The sequence below is a fragment of the Halyomorpha halys genome, unplaced genomic scaffold (genome assembly GCF_000696795.3).
Source record: "Halyomorpha halys isolate HHAL.00 unplaced genomic scaffold, Hhal_1.1 Scaffold1149.1, whole genome shotgun sequence".
Lineage (NCBI taxonomy): Eukaryota > Metazoa > Arthropoda > Insecta > Hemiptera > Pentatomidae > Halyomorpha > Halyomorpha halys.
In genome coordinates this window covers 219,967-232,558 of record NW_027116429.1, presented here as the reverse complement: position 1 = coordinate 232,558, position 12,592 = coordinate 219,967, and the positions used below count along the sequence as shown (strand labels likewise).

At 34.8% G+C, this 12,592-nt stretch overlaps 1 protein-coding gene across 1 annotated transcript in view; it reads right to left on the bottom strand.

Annotated features, from left to right (window-relative positions):
* Window positions 1-10,356, bottom strand: part of LOC106688537 (Bardet-Biedl syndrome 4) — a 13,576-nt gene extending 3,220 nt beyond the window's left edge. The window contains exons 1-8 of the mRNA XM_014433042.3: window positions 10,219-10,356; window positions 9,995-10,131; window positions 8,025-8,137; window positions 7,816-7,910; window positions 2,607-2,769; window positions 1,501-1,654; window positions 1,293-1,415; window positions 67-238 (exon numbers count right to left, since the gene is read on the bottom strand). Of these exons, the coding sequence (XP_014288528.1) occupies window positions 67-238; window positions 1,293-1,415; window positions 1,501-1,654; window positions 2,607-2,769; window positions 7,816-7,910; window positions 8,025-8,137; window positions 9,995-10,131; window positions 10,219-10,276 (1,015 nt within the window). The 5' untranslated portion in view covers window positions 10,277-10,356. The remainder of the gene's footprint in view (window positions 1-66; window positions 239-1,292; window positions 1,416-1,500; window positions 1,655-2,606; window positions 2,770-7,815; window positions 7,911-8,024; window positions 8,138-9,994; window positions 10,132-10,218) is intronic.
* Between the last annotated feature and the right edge of the window lie 2,236 nt (window positions 10,357-12,592).

The window sequence follows — 12,592 nt, the reverse complement described above, 5'->3', positions numbered from 1 at the left end:
TATATATATAATGTTCATCAATAATACCGACTTATTGGTTCACCTATTTATTTGTCTTGATATTACCTCCAATCAGCATTAACGATGGAGCGTATTTATTTTCCAATTTAACAGCTGATGATAAAAAGTGGAATGCTGAAGCATACTGTTTGGCATAAATGTGAACCAAACCAAGGTTGTAGAGTGTTTGCCAATCCAAAGGATCCAAATAGTTGGCTCTTTTCAAGCAGCTAATTGCCTGAAACAAAAAAAAAAAAAACTGTTTAATTTTTAATTCAATCTAAATTTTAAAATTAATTTAACTAAGTGACTGTAATACAAGCCAATAATATTGTTGTATCATTAAAATCACAATTCTTTATTTGATAATATGAAAATTTATTTAGCTACAAATACATTGGCTTAAAAATTTGAATATATCAATGTTAAGATTTGATTAAAGTGAAACCAATATAACACGATATACTTGAGTTTCCCTACCCTTCCCCCAACATCCCTCTTAGTATTATGCAGCGAGATTTTAAGTATAGAAAGATCAAGATATATATATATATATATATATGATATAAAATTTTCTCACAGAATCTCGGTGTAGTCATTTCTCATCAATAATATTGAGGCTTATCTGACTACCAGCGTAAATACCTGTCTAAACCATGATGCAACTTCCACCAAAAAGCTGTCATCGGACAAAAGTATTTAGGTCACGTGAGTTAGCCACGCTCCATGTAAACTCTTTGACGTTAAGAATCGTTACTAAGGTCAAACCCAAATTTTTGATTCATCGTTAAAGATTACAGCTGGCCAATTAGTCTCATCCTGACCACTCTCGTTGCATAAGAAAAGCATTGCTATAATGTTACAACTGAGCACCTTTGAAGTCCTTAAGATTTACCAACTTTCTGAAGACGCTTGTTTGGATATGAGATACCCAATAACTATTTGAAGTTGGCTAGTTGTCAAATGTAGATTTACTTTTACCTATATGATCAAATTTCTATGTCGCATAGGAGCAGTAACCCTTTGAGAGCTACTTTCAAACAACATTCCTGGTTTCCTTAAAATATTGAAAATTCGCAAAACTACTTAATGAAATGCCAATTAATCCCCCCATACAAGAAATTTTCAATTATTATATTGAGTTTTGTCACCTTTAATTAATTAGACCCAATGTGTGACAGCCACAACGTTTGACAACGGTTCCACTTTTATTAAAGTATACCAAGAAGAATTTAGATACTTCTACATAAAAATTTAGTAGCACCAAAAGGTAAAGAGTTCTTTTAACTTACAGCTACATACTTCCCTTTTCCGAAAAAGCACAAACCCATATTATTCCAGAGAGTAACAGATTCAGGAAGAAGTTGACCGACGATTTTGAATTTGGATAACGCCACATCGAATTCATTGTTGTCCTGGAAAACAATCAGTTTTATCGTACGGCATTTTACAACAATTATGGATAAATAAATAAAACTACCATAACAGAGAGATATTTACCTGAAATATAGACGCTATACCAATTATCGATTTTGAGTTCAATGGAGATATAGCAATTGCCAATCCCAGTTTATTGAATGCCTTCTGATAATCTCCAACCTTCATCAGCAGTAAACCCTGCGTGCAGGCCAGCTCTGAGCTACTTGGGAACAATCTGAACATTTAAAATAAAATCATAAAAACAAATTTTTAAAAACTGTCGGTTTTCAGCGCAATTATATTACCTAATAATAAATCATCTACCCACACTTATGTTGATTTCCAACTATTTTTAGCATAGTTAATATTATTACGACTTTAGGTCAATCGTTTATTATATAAAGCTGAATCAAAATTACAACTGCGTTCGTTGACACCAATAATTGCACCGGTAACACCAGACTAATTTTTTGCTTTATCAATGAAACTTGAAGCTCGTTTAAACTTACTAAATAAGTTACCCGACGAAATAATCGGTGCAGTGGTACCTGACAGTTGGACGAAACGTCCAATTCTATCATCATGACTTTTCAAGGCCAGTTGATGATATGATATGATAAAATCTAAATGACTTGAAAACAAAATTTGACTATTCAGTACGTCTCTATGAGATTTTGGCCAATCGTCCTAACGTGTACAACTGGTTAAATATTAAAACTTTCTTAAGTCAGAAGTGGTAGGATGAGGTTTTTTAATATTTCTTTTATTATTTATTACCTAATACTTCAAACAATTTTTGCAAACTACTATTGTCGATGCGATTTGGTACATTCTCGTAATTGCTGAATTATTGAAAATGTATTGACATGAAAAATTTAAACCTATAAATAAATTACCTATTATTTCTGACTATTCAAAAATATATTTTAATAGCTTAGTTTTAAAACCTTCTCAAAATAATGTATATTATTTAAAATCAAATATCAATATCATTATAATTGAGAAACAAACTTTTTTTTTTTTAAATACCATTTTTTCTCTTTGTTGGATAGTTTAAAAAAATAATAAAATAAATATTAACCAATGGATTTGTAGCAGAATAAAGTTTATTTTTTGTTTGTTATATTTCAAAAAGGATAGCTTAACTGGAGGTAAAAATTTTAAATTATAAGGAAAATAATTCTTACCGGAGGGCTATGTCGTAAATCTCCAGTGCACTATTAATATCATTCTCAGCAACATGTAGCTCTGCCAATGCAAGATATGACTGTTCTGTCTTCCCTAACTGAACAGCTTTTCGTAAGTATTCTCTTCCTTTACCTCTTTGCCCCAATGACGCATAGCATTTGCCTTGGAAAATAATGTATATTAGTGCCATTCTATTTTTATTAAAAAAACTTGGAAGTGATTATCCAAAATCTGCCATATATAACATAACAATGAAAATATAACTTTAATGTTCTGGTTATTTTGCGGTAAAGGTTTAAAATTATTCACAGGAACCGCACTATCCGCAGTTAGTTGTCCAATTTCAGAAATTTCATAATCGTATATTATCATATTACGGTAACATCGATCCCTTTTCCGGCTGTCAGGAGCGATGAATTTTGAAGAATAAGGTAGCAAAGGAAAGAGAATTTCATTGAAAAGTGATGAATCCCAATTTCGATTTTTAAATTCTGACTTAATGCTCCTTACTTTGTCACAAATCAAATCATACATCAGGACCCCAATGTCCCCTATGTTGCCGATTTGGCCAGAACCAGATACCAATCCTTCCATAATAAACTTCCCAACCATCCAAACCAACTCGTTTCTAACCTGGCTTCTCCTTCATTACCTAATAATCCTCCTAGGCGTCTGAAAAGAAGATGGCCTCGAGATCTTCTCCTTTAGAAGTAGTTTTGGAGCTCTATCAATGGGTAGATTCTCCACATATTTGTATCATGTCATAATATCACTTACAGCAAATTTACTTGATGCGTATATATGTATACAGTTGTAAATAACAATAAATAAATTATTAAAAAAATTCTGACTGAAACTTAACTAAAAGTTATTCAAGTAAGTGAGAAGTTTCAAAACTCTGACAGAGGTAAGTCGAAGGATTGAGACGATTCTAATTGGATTTTAAATATTACGGTCACAGCCGTATGCACTAGGCCTATAAACAAGGGTCTTAAAGACCCCCTAATAGAGCTCAGAAGTACAGCACCGCGCCCGTCAGCCAAGCAACGGCAGACTGAGTTCCAACTCAGGGATGACAATTCATTCCTTGGACTAGCCGTCGAAGAGCTACGACCTATGACTCCCCAGTCGACACCAGCACCGACCCTGGAGACTTCGACGATCACGGTCCTCATGGAGAAAATGTGCTCCAGGATGGATCAAATGATGATGATGGTGATCACCCTCCTCAACACTATGACTAAGATGATCCTCTCCAACACTATGACTAAGATGATGGAACAGCGTCATGGTTGAGCACACCGTCCTCAACTATAATATCAGAGGCCTTCAATCGGAGATGGCCGAAATATAAATCGTCCTGCACCAGCATAGACCAGCAGTGATGGCGCTGACTGATACCATGCTCTCCACCTCTCTCCGACTATACTTCCATGGATACACCGCATATCGAGAAGCCTGCTCATCCGGAACTGCGGAAAGCGTAGCCATCCTGGTCAGGCGTGACGTCCCGTCAAGGCTCATCCCGAACCCAGTGGAATTGACCGAAGGTACTCATATGATCACGGTGGATGTGCGGTTTAAACTCCGATTCACTTTCACCTGCATCGATAAGCCCCCGAGGTACAATCTCACATCAGCAAGACTACTACTACAACATGCCCAGACTAGAGTCGGTTTGTAGTCCTTGGGGACCTCAATGCCCGGCACACCGCATGGCTAGGTGGTATGGACCGTCTGATCACAGGCCTGTACTCTATACTTTCGAAGGTACACCAACAACACCACCGGCGAGTAAGTACCTATTCCACAAGGCCGACTGGAAAGGATACAGGTCCTGTGTCGAACAAACTCTCCCAGTGGTCACACCACTACGGACATCGGAGGAGGTGGATGCAGCGGTAGAGGTCATCACCACCACTATCCAGGATGCAGCCAACTTCACCATCCCCAAGTTCAACCCAACGCCTTTAGGAGACCGCTAAAGCACATCCTCGCCCTCATCGGTCAGCGAAACAACCTCCGCAACATCTACCAACGCACACGTGACTACAACTTGAAGTCGGCCATCAATGCGATGGCCCGGCAGATAGCTGGTCTCATACGGGACTGGAAGACCTCGCTCTGGCATGACCAACTACGGAGGATAGAGATGATCATCGCCAGTACTGGAGACTCGTGAGGTTCTTCGTCAACAAGAGCGAAGTGTGCACCTCACATCAGGCGACGATCTCCTGACATCGGAGGAACAGGCTGAACCCCTGGCCACAAGCTATGCAGCAAAGGGTGCTGAACGGACGATCAGTGCACCCCATCCACAACCTGGACCACTGAGCCCCAACGAGCCTCTATTCTCTTCCTTCAACCAGCTAGAGTACGTACTACGAAGCGTCAAAGGGAACAAGGCGTCAGGACTGGACGGAATCCCGTATGTACTCATGAAGATGCTTCCTAGGAAGAGTAAAGCCTTCTTACTCAACATCTTCAACTCATGCATGCAGATATCGTACTTTCCCACCGTATGGAAGCAACCTATCGTAGAACCTCTACACAAATCGGGGAAGAAGGGATACTCGACCGAGCACTATAGTCCGATCAGCCTCGTCTCGCACATGAGTAAGGAGTTTGAACGGCTCATCGACCACCACCTGATGGAACACTGCAGAGAGGAGAACGTCATCCCACCACAGCAGACCGGATTCCAACGGGGAGTCCAGGAGTCTGTGAGCACCACCTGGCGAAGCTCCAAGCGCACACCATAGGGCAGATGAAGAAAAACTGTTCAACGGCCTTCATCTCACTAGATTGCAGCCAAGCCTTTGAGAGTATTTCCCACCCGCTCCTACTCCGCCGACTGGAAGAATTCAAGTTTCCAGCCACCCTATGCTGACTTATCCGAAGCTACCTCAGTGGAAGATCCCCCTTCGTACGGGTTGGCGAAAGACACCACCATCCACCTGGAACTCCAGCTACCCTCTGTGCCGGAGTATATAGGCCGAAGGCAGATAAAATTTTTGGATGGGCTGAAGGCCTGTGCCAACTCGCTCTTCAGAGATATCGCCCCTCCAACAAGACCTGGGAGGAGGCAAAGGACTGTCTCCTTGGTAGACGTCCTCGCCGAGGGAAGGACTTCGGGCTCTGCAGCTTGAAATCACCACACCACCACTACCACCAGCCGGAATGGTCCCTCCCCATTCTATGTAAGTCCTCAGCTACTATATTACCAATGTAAACCGCCTTCGGCGGACCCTGTAACTCTTATACTGCTATACGGTAAACAAAGTCAATATGTAAAATTTGTATATATACTATGTATTGTATTATATATTTGTACTTGTAATTATATATAAAATAAAGAGGATTTGAAAATTTAAAAAAAGATCCACAGCCTCTATTTGAGATAGTTTCGGTTTATAGCCGATCTTAATTTCTAAATGGTTGTTAATATTTGTTCACCCTCGACATGATCACTCTCCTCTACCTGTGTACCCTCCGGGCTTACATAGCTCCTTCGCCTCTGTCGATAGAACCCGGCAGGACGAAGATACCTTCCTGCATGACTCTGGCTGCCAGCTACCCTCCAGGTCTGCATACCTCCCTCGTGTTGATCGGAATAATACCCGGTAGGATGAAGTTACCATCCTCTGAGATATAGCGGTTGTTACCCGTTAGTCTCATCCTATCTAGTCATCTTACCTGTCTATTAACTTACCTTTACTAAGTGAACACGCATTGTCGAGGCCTTCTGGACAAGCAGAATAATCAAGAAAATAACCCACCTCGACAATGATATTCCAAGCATGTTTAGAACAATTTGAGCTCAAAATATTGAGAAAAAAAAATAGATGTTTACTCTGTTAGTTTCTGAATATCTCAAATCATTCATACCCTCGGGTTCTCACCCAACAATCGTAGCCTACCAAAAAAAAACATTCATGTACGACCTAGCTATGAGCTTTCAGCGGGTAAACTTCAGGGTTAAAATAAGTTTACTGATAGCTGAATCTCACATTTAAAAATGAAGTGATATTTTACAGTGGCACAACATAATTACTTATTACGTAAACTGTTACCTAAAGATAGTCTTTATATAGTATACAGCTTTACTAATCATGTGTATTGAATGAAGTTTCTTGATAATATTATATTGTTTATACGAATGATCATGATATTGCTTATATTTCAAATGAATTAAAGAGAAGAAAGAAACACGTCTAATGCGAGAGTTCTCACTGGGGTAAAATACATTTAAAAAAACGTATATGCACATACAAGTTATTTTGATTGACATAGGTGATATAAGACTAAAATGAAAATAGGATGCTTTTTAATGTTATTTGCTGAGATAGTTTTTCCTTTCATGATTAATTAATGTATTTTTTTTAGATATTTATATAATGTAAAAATGTTCATTTCCTTAATATTTAGATGTAGATTTATATTTTTCAATTACGTAAAATCCTTGATGCTCCTTATTACGTCGCAAATAAACTCATTCATAAAGACCTTAACATCCCATTCGTTGCAGATATGACCCAAAACAGATATGCGTTTTGTCATTCCAAACTCCTTAACCATCCTAACCCATTAATTCTTAATCTTTCATCCTTAACAATCCCTGATAATCCTCCGATGCGTCTGAAAAGAAGATGGCCACGGGACCTTCTAATTTTAAATTAATGTTTGAAGTACCATCAATGGGTGGTTCCTTCCCAAGATTTTCAAGTGTATATGAAACATACTACATATTTATACCTATTGTATTATTTTGTATTACATTAAACAAATAATTTGTAAAAAAATATTTCTCAATTCTTTATGCCAGGTTTTCAAACATTTTTCAAAGTTACTTTAGGATTCATTTCAACGAATTTTCCTCTTCCAATCTTCATAAAGTGCTTGTTTAGCATCTTACTTTTCTTTCAGAAGTAGAGAAAACAGTATTTTACATAAGTTTCTTACAGCAATATCGGATGATAAGGAAACTAAGTTTACTGAATAATATTGGTAAATTTGTCAACGATTTAAAATATTAGTAGGCATCATTTGATTTTAAAATTTGTTCTACTATTTGACTGACCGTTTTAAGTAACATACAAGAATGTAACCATTATTCTCCATTTAAAACCTACATACAAATATTTCCAATCCATACCAAGAAGGAGTATAATATATAAATCATATTCCTGGGAAAAAAATATCAATTACCTAAATTATGATATATGTTCCAATCAGGACTTTTGGAAAGAGCTTCAGCTTCTTCAAAAGCTTCAACTGCCTGCACTTGCTGCCCCAACAGGATCCTAAAAATCATATGAAGAGATCATCTCAATAATGAATACTTTCGAATAAAATGTTGCTATTTTCTCCATTATTATATTTACCAGATATAAAACTCAATAATATACGTAGCTTACCACGATCTGCCGATTTCCTTCATATTTTTTACATTTGAAGGATTTAAAAACAAACATTTTTGGAAACATTCTAGTGATTCGTGAACTTTTCCCTCGTGTCGTAAAATCAATCCCTGTAAAAAAAAGTCACGAAAAACATTGGTAAAGAAATCTATGAAATATCTGTCATTTCTAGACTCAAATAGTTAAAGTTTCCGACTATTCTTGGCAATTCGTGGCCATATATAATTGTACATGGGAGAGTCCAAGATAGTATAACCTGACTTGTTTGGTGAATTTCACTATTTCTAGATTTTCTTAGATTTCTAATTTTTTTTTTACCTTTACCTAGAAAGACTAGTATCCTTTGATGGGCATAATATTTATAGCATATTTTCTTGCAATAGACTGGGCTTCAGTATTCCTTGAGGAAGCTGAATCAGAATATAATTTTTAATCTAGGGTTTAAGGCTTTAACTACTGGTAACTGGGAATGAAATTTTATTTAACATTTTTTGATGAATTTAGCTATTTATTCCAGTTGTTTCTCTTTCTTATGTCCTATTTTTTATAATTAAAGGAACATCTACTGATCCTGAGGACCATATTTTAAATTATTGTGATTGTTTTTCGTTTCGTCCTCGATGTTGCTCTCCTATAAGTAATATTGATCCTTTATTTTTTTTGTTTTTACTTTTTGATTAAAAATCTTCAGAGATTTTTGAAAGCTTCTTTGGATACCAAATTAAGAAAGATGTGTTTGTAACAGAAAAAGAGAGATATTAGTAGTTTTGCTGGAGTTAAAAATAAGATATATAAAAAAAATCCTCAAACTAATTATAAATGATCTCAGTTATAAAAAAAGCCGACTTTTCAATTAATTTACACAATTACATCCAGAAATTTTTCAATTGAAAATAGTTGTTATATAATGACGAAGGAAAAGATAATGAAGAAAGATTTGGGGATCCTTAGGTCGAGAGTGTAAATATTGTACATAATAATGTAAATGTGATAAGTGCTTTTATTTTATTGTTTTTTTAGTTCTAAATTTTACTTTTTCTTATTTCTTATAGTTCAGAGTTTGATTATGTTCATTTTATTTATCTTTCTGTTTGTATTCATATAGAGATTTTATTATTTTTATTTATGTATGCATATAGTTTTATTATTATTATTTCTTTTTTAATCTTGGTACGAATATGACCATTTATCACTATTACTTATTTTCCAAGGTTATGGCAGATTTTAATACTTAAAAAATGGGCTAAAGTAGTTCAAAGGTTTTTTAATAATCTTTTTGAATAATATTATAAAATAAAAAAGTTTTACTTTTAAAAATTTTGGAAAGTAGGTATTTATTTTATTTTTACGATATTATTATTGGCAAGAAACCTCACAGAAACGCTTCAAAAAAAGAAAAAATTAATTTTAATAAAATTCTGTAATAGTTTCTTTTAATTTTGTTTTCCTATTATAATCCTTACTGCTCGTACTTAAAACCATACTAATGTACGTTAAACCAATATTGATATGATTTCCAGGACGATTAAATAATTATTTTGTATGATATGTAATTAATTTGGTTTATAAATGTTGGCAATATATTTTTATTTATTTTCAGACATACATAACGTGTTATTTTTCCTCGAGCACGCATTAAGAGCTTCTTGGAACGTCTTTACTCCTTTAAAATGTTAAACAATTCGTTTCAGAAAATATTCTATACTATAAAAGAAATATTATTTTAGCTTTTTTTTTATGTGTCCTAGATAAAACTCAATAAGGAAAAAATTATTATACCTATTTTTGAAATGGTAACTTCGAAACTATAAGAGCTTTTAGGAATGGTTGTCGACAAAAGACTACGTTGGAAAAAAGGTCAAAACTACTGCAAATTCCACCATTTATGCCCAAACTTATTCAACCGCAATAATCCCTGAAATTTTGCTACTTCGTACTAAATTAGGAACTAAAATATTGTAACATACCAGAATGTAAATGGCATATTCATTGCACCCTTTTGTTTTTAACAAATCTTCCTCTATTATCAGTTTGCAGATTTCAAATTCCTTTCTAACATATCTTGTATGTATGAGCCAATTGTTAGATTCGATTGACGTAGGTTCTGATAAAAAAAAAATAATAACAATAATTAGCAAAGTATTAAACAAAATAAATAGCACAATCTTTGAAGAAAGAGGTAGAATTTTACCTTTGATCGATAAGCGCGGACGAGGCTGAACTGTGTCAGTTCTTATTACACCATTCATGGTCGATGACTGTCTCCCAGTTCATGGTTAGTAACAACTTCTGTTGTAGCAACGACCAACCCTCAGAGCACTCGCTTATGATTCATTCTTCGGAATCACTTATATGATTATATCAAATTACTAACAGGGTTGTCGCTACGGTGTGTGTCATCCCTCAATGAATTAAATAGTCAAAAAGTTGAGAAATTTGATATTTAAAGACCTACTCCATACTCCGATAATTGTGGTAAAACATAACTAAAACGTGACTTTAACTTAATTTAATACCAATAATATCTTTTAAGTTAATAAAATTGAAATTTCAACGACAAAATGTTGTATCAGAATAGAAAAGAAAATAATTTTTGTCAAAAGCCACCAATCGAAACAGATAAGTGAAAAGTTTCCAGTAATTTAAAACCCAAGAAGTTAGAAAATTTGAGATATGTAAACGTGGTATAAACAGCGAAATTTAGGGTAAAACGTTTAATAAATAATTAACTAAAATTTTTAACTAATACCATTTAAGTTAAGAAATAGAGGTTATATCGATGGAAATTGAAAAAAAATAAATAAATAAAATTATTGTTAAGAGCCAACATTCATGACAGGTAAGTGAAAAGTTCCCAACAATTTGAAAACTCAAAAATGTTGAAAACGTATTTCGAACTGCGACGATTGTTGTTATATCGTCTTTCTAATAATCTAAAAAAAAAAAACACTTCACTCAAAGAGTTACTATAATTTTAAGCTAATACTATATAAGTTTAGAAGTTGGTATTTTGTTGGTACGAGGTAAAGGGAAAGAAAATCAGTGTTGTCGGTAGTCTATATTCGCAACGATGATTAAAAAGTTTCAAATAATCTGGAAACCAAAAAAATTGGAAAATCGGAGGTCTGAAAACATATTTTGTATATTTTTGTTTTGTATTAGGTTTGGATATTTTGTATTTAAGTCATTTAGTAGAAAATCTGAATACAGAGAGAGATACTAATAAAATGTACTGAGGGTGGTTAAATACTTCTCAGAAGACCCTCGATACTGCGTCTTCAAATATTATCTTAAATAAATGTATTATAGATTCTAATATCAACACTGACAGGAGGAGACCGAAAGGAGACCAGCTTTTTGACGTAACTACAACGGCGAAGGGAACCAGTCTCCAGACATAGTTAAGGAATTGATGAATGCAAGCGGAGACCACCTGTCTCCAGATCTTGTGGAACATAGGTATAGGTAACCAGTCTCCGGACCTCGAAAGTAATAATCCTGAGGGGAACCGGTTCTCAGATAATGTTGGTAAGGAAAATCAAGTAATGACGCAAAAAAAAGGCGTGGCAAAGGAGGAGCCAATTGGTTGCTCTTTCTGTTATAGCTTAGATTACATTTTTATATAATTTATGTTTTACAGACGCACATTACTATTAACCTCAACGTAAACCTATGCCCCTTTTTGGCTTCATTGTTGCTTTGAAATTCAGTAGGGTTATACCACCCCCCATTAATTAGGTAAATCCAACATAGCTATATTGCAATTTCTAGAATTTATTCCGCTCGCATTTATCAATTCCTTAACAATTCCTTGTAGTCACGGCAAAAATTTGGTTCCCTTTCGGTTACCTCCTGTCAATCAGTGTTGATGTCAGAATCTCACTTTGCTGATATTGCCTAAATATTTCCTAACTGCCTGCTGTAATATTTGTCGTTAACACAGAATATTTTGAGAAAGTAGCGTTTACTTGCGGTACCTCAGACATACACTTAGTGCATTCCCAGGGTGCCGTGAAATAGAGTTTGGGAACCGCTGGTCTATACTATACAGGTATACGACAAATATATGGATGTTAATCATAACACATCATATCACAAGTACCAAGAAATTTACATATGGATTCTCAGATAAATTATGAAACAAGCCTTTTAATTAAAAATGTGACTTTCAAATAAATACGTAAATCAGATAGCTCAGGATATTAACCAAAACATATAATGATGGGGCCATTTCCTTATTTTTAAAACGTAATCATTAAAAAGAGTAAAGACATATTTGGTCAAAGACTAGTTTTCTAAAGTCTTTGTTAAAAAAAAATACCATTTTCTTAATAAAAATCTGAATTTAACATTAACTGATTATGATGTAAAAATAGGCCACAAAGTTCAGTTCATTTTCAATTCTTTCTCTATATTTTTGAACTTAAATCAATATAAAGTAATAAGTATTTTAATTAACCTCTTTTTTTTCCAACTTCTTGAATTCTCTGAAACAGAACTCGACCGGAGACCCGAACAGGAGACTAGTTTACCTTCTTACAATTTTTTTACTCCGTTTATTTTTT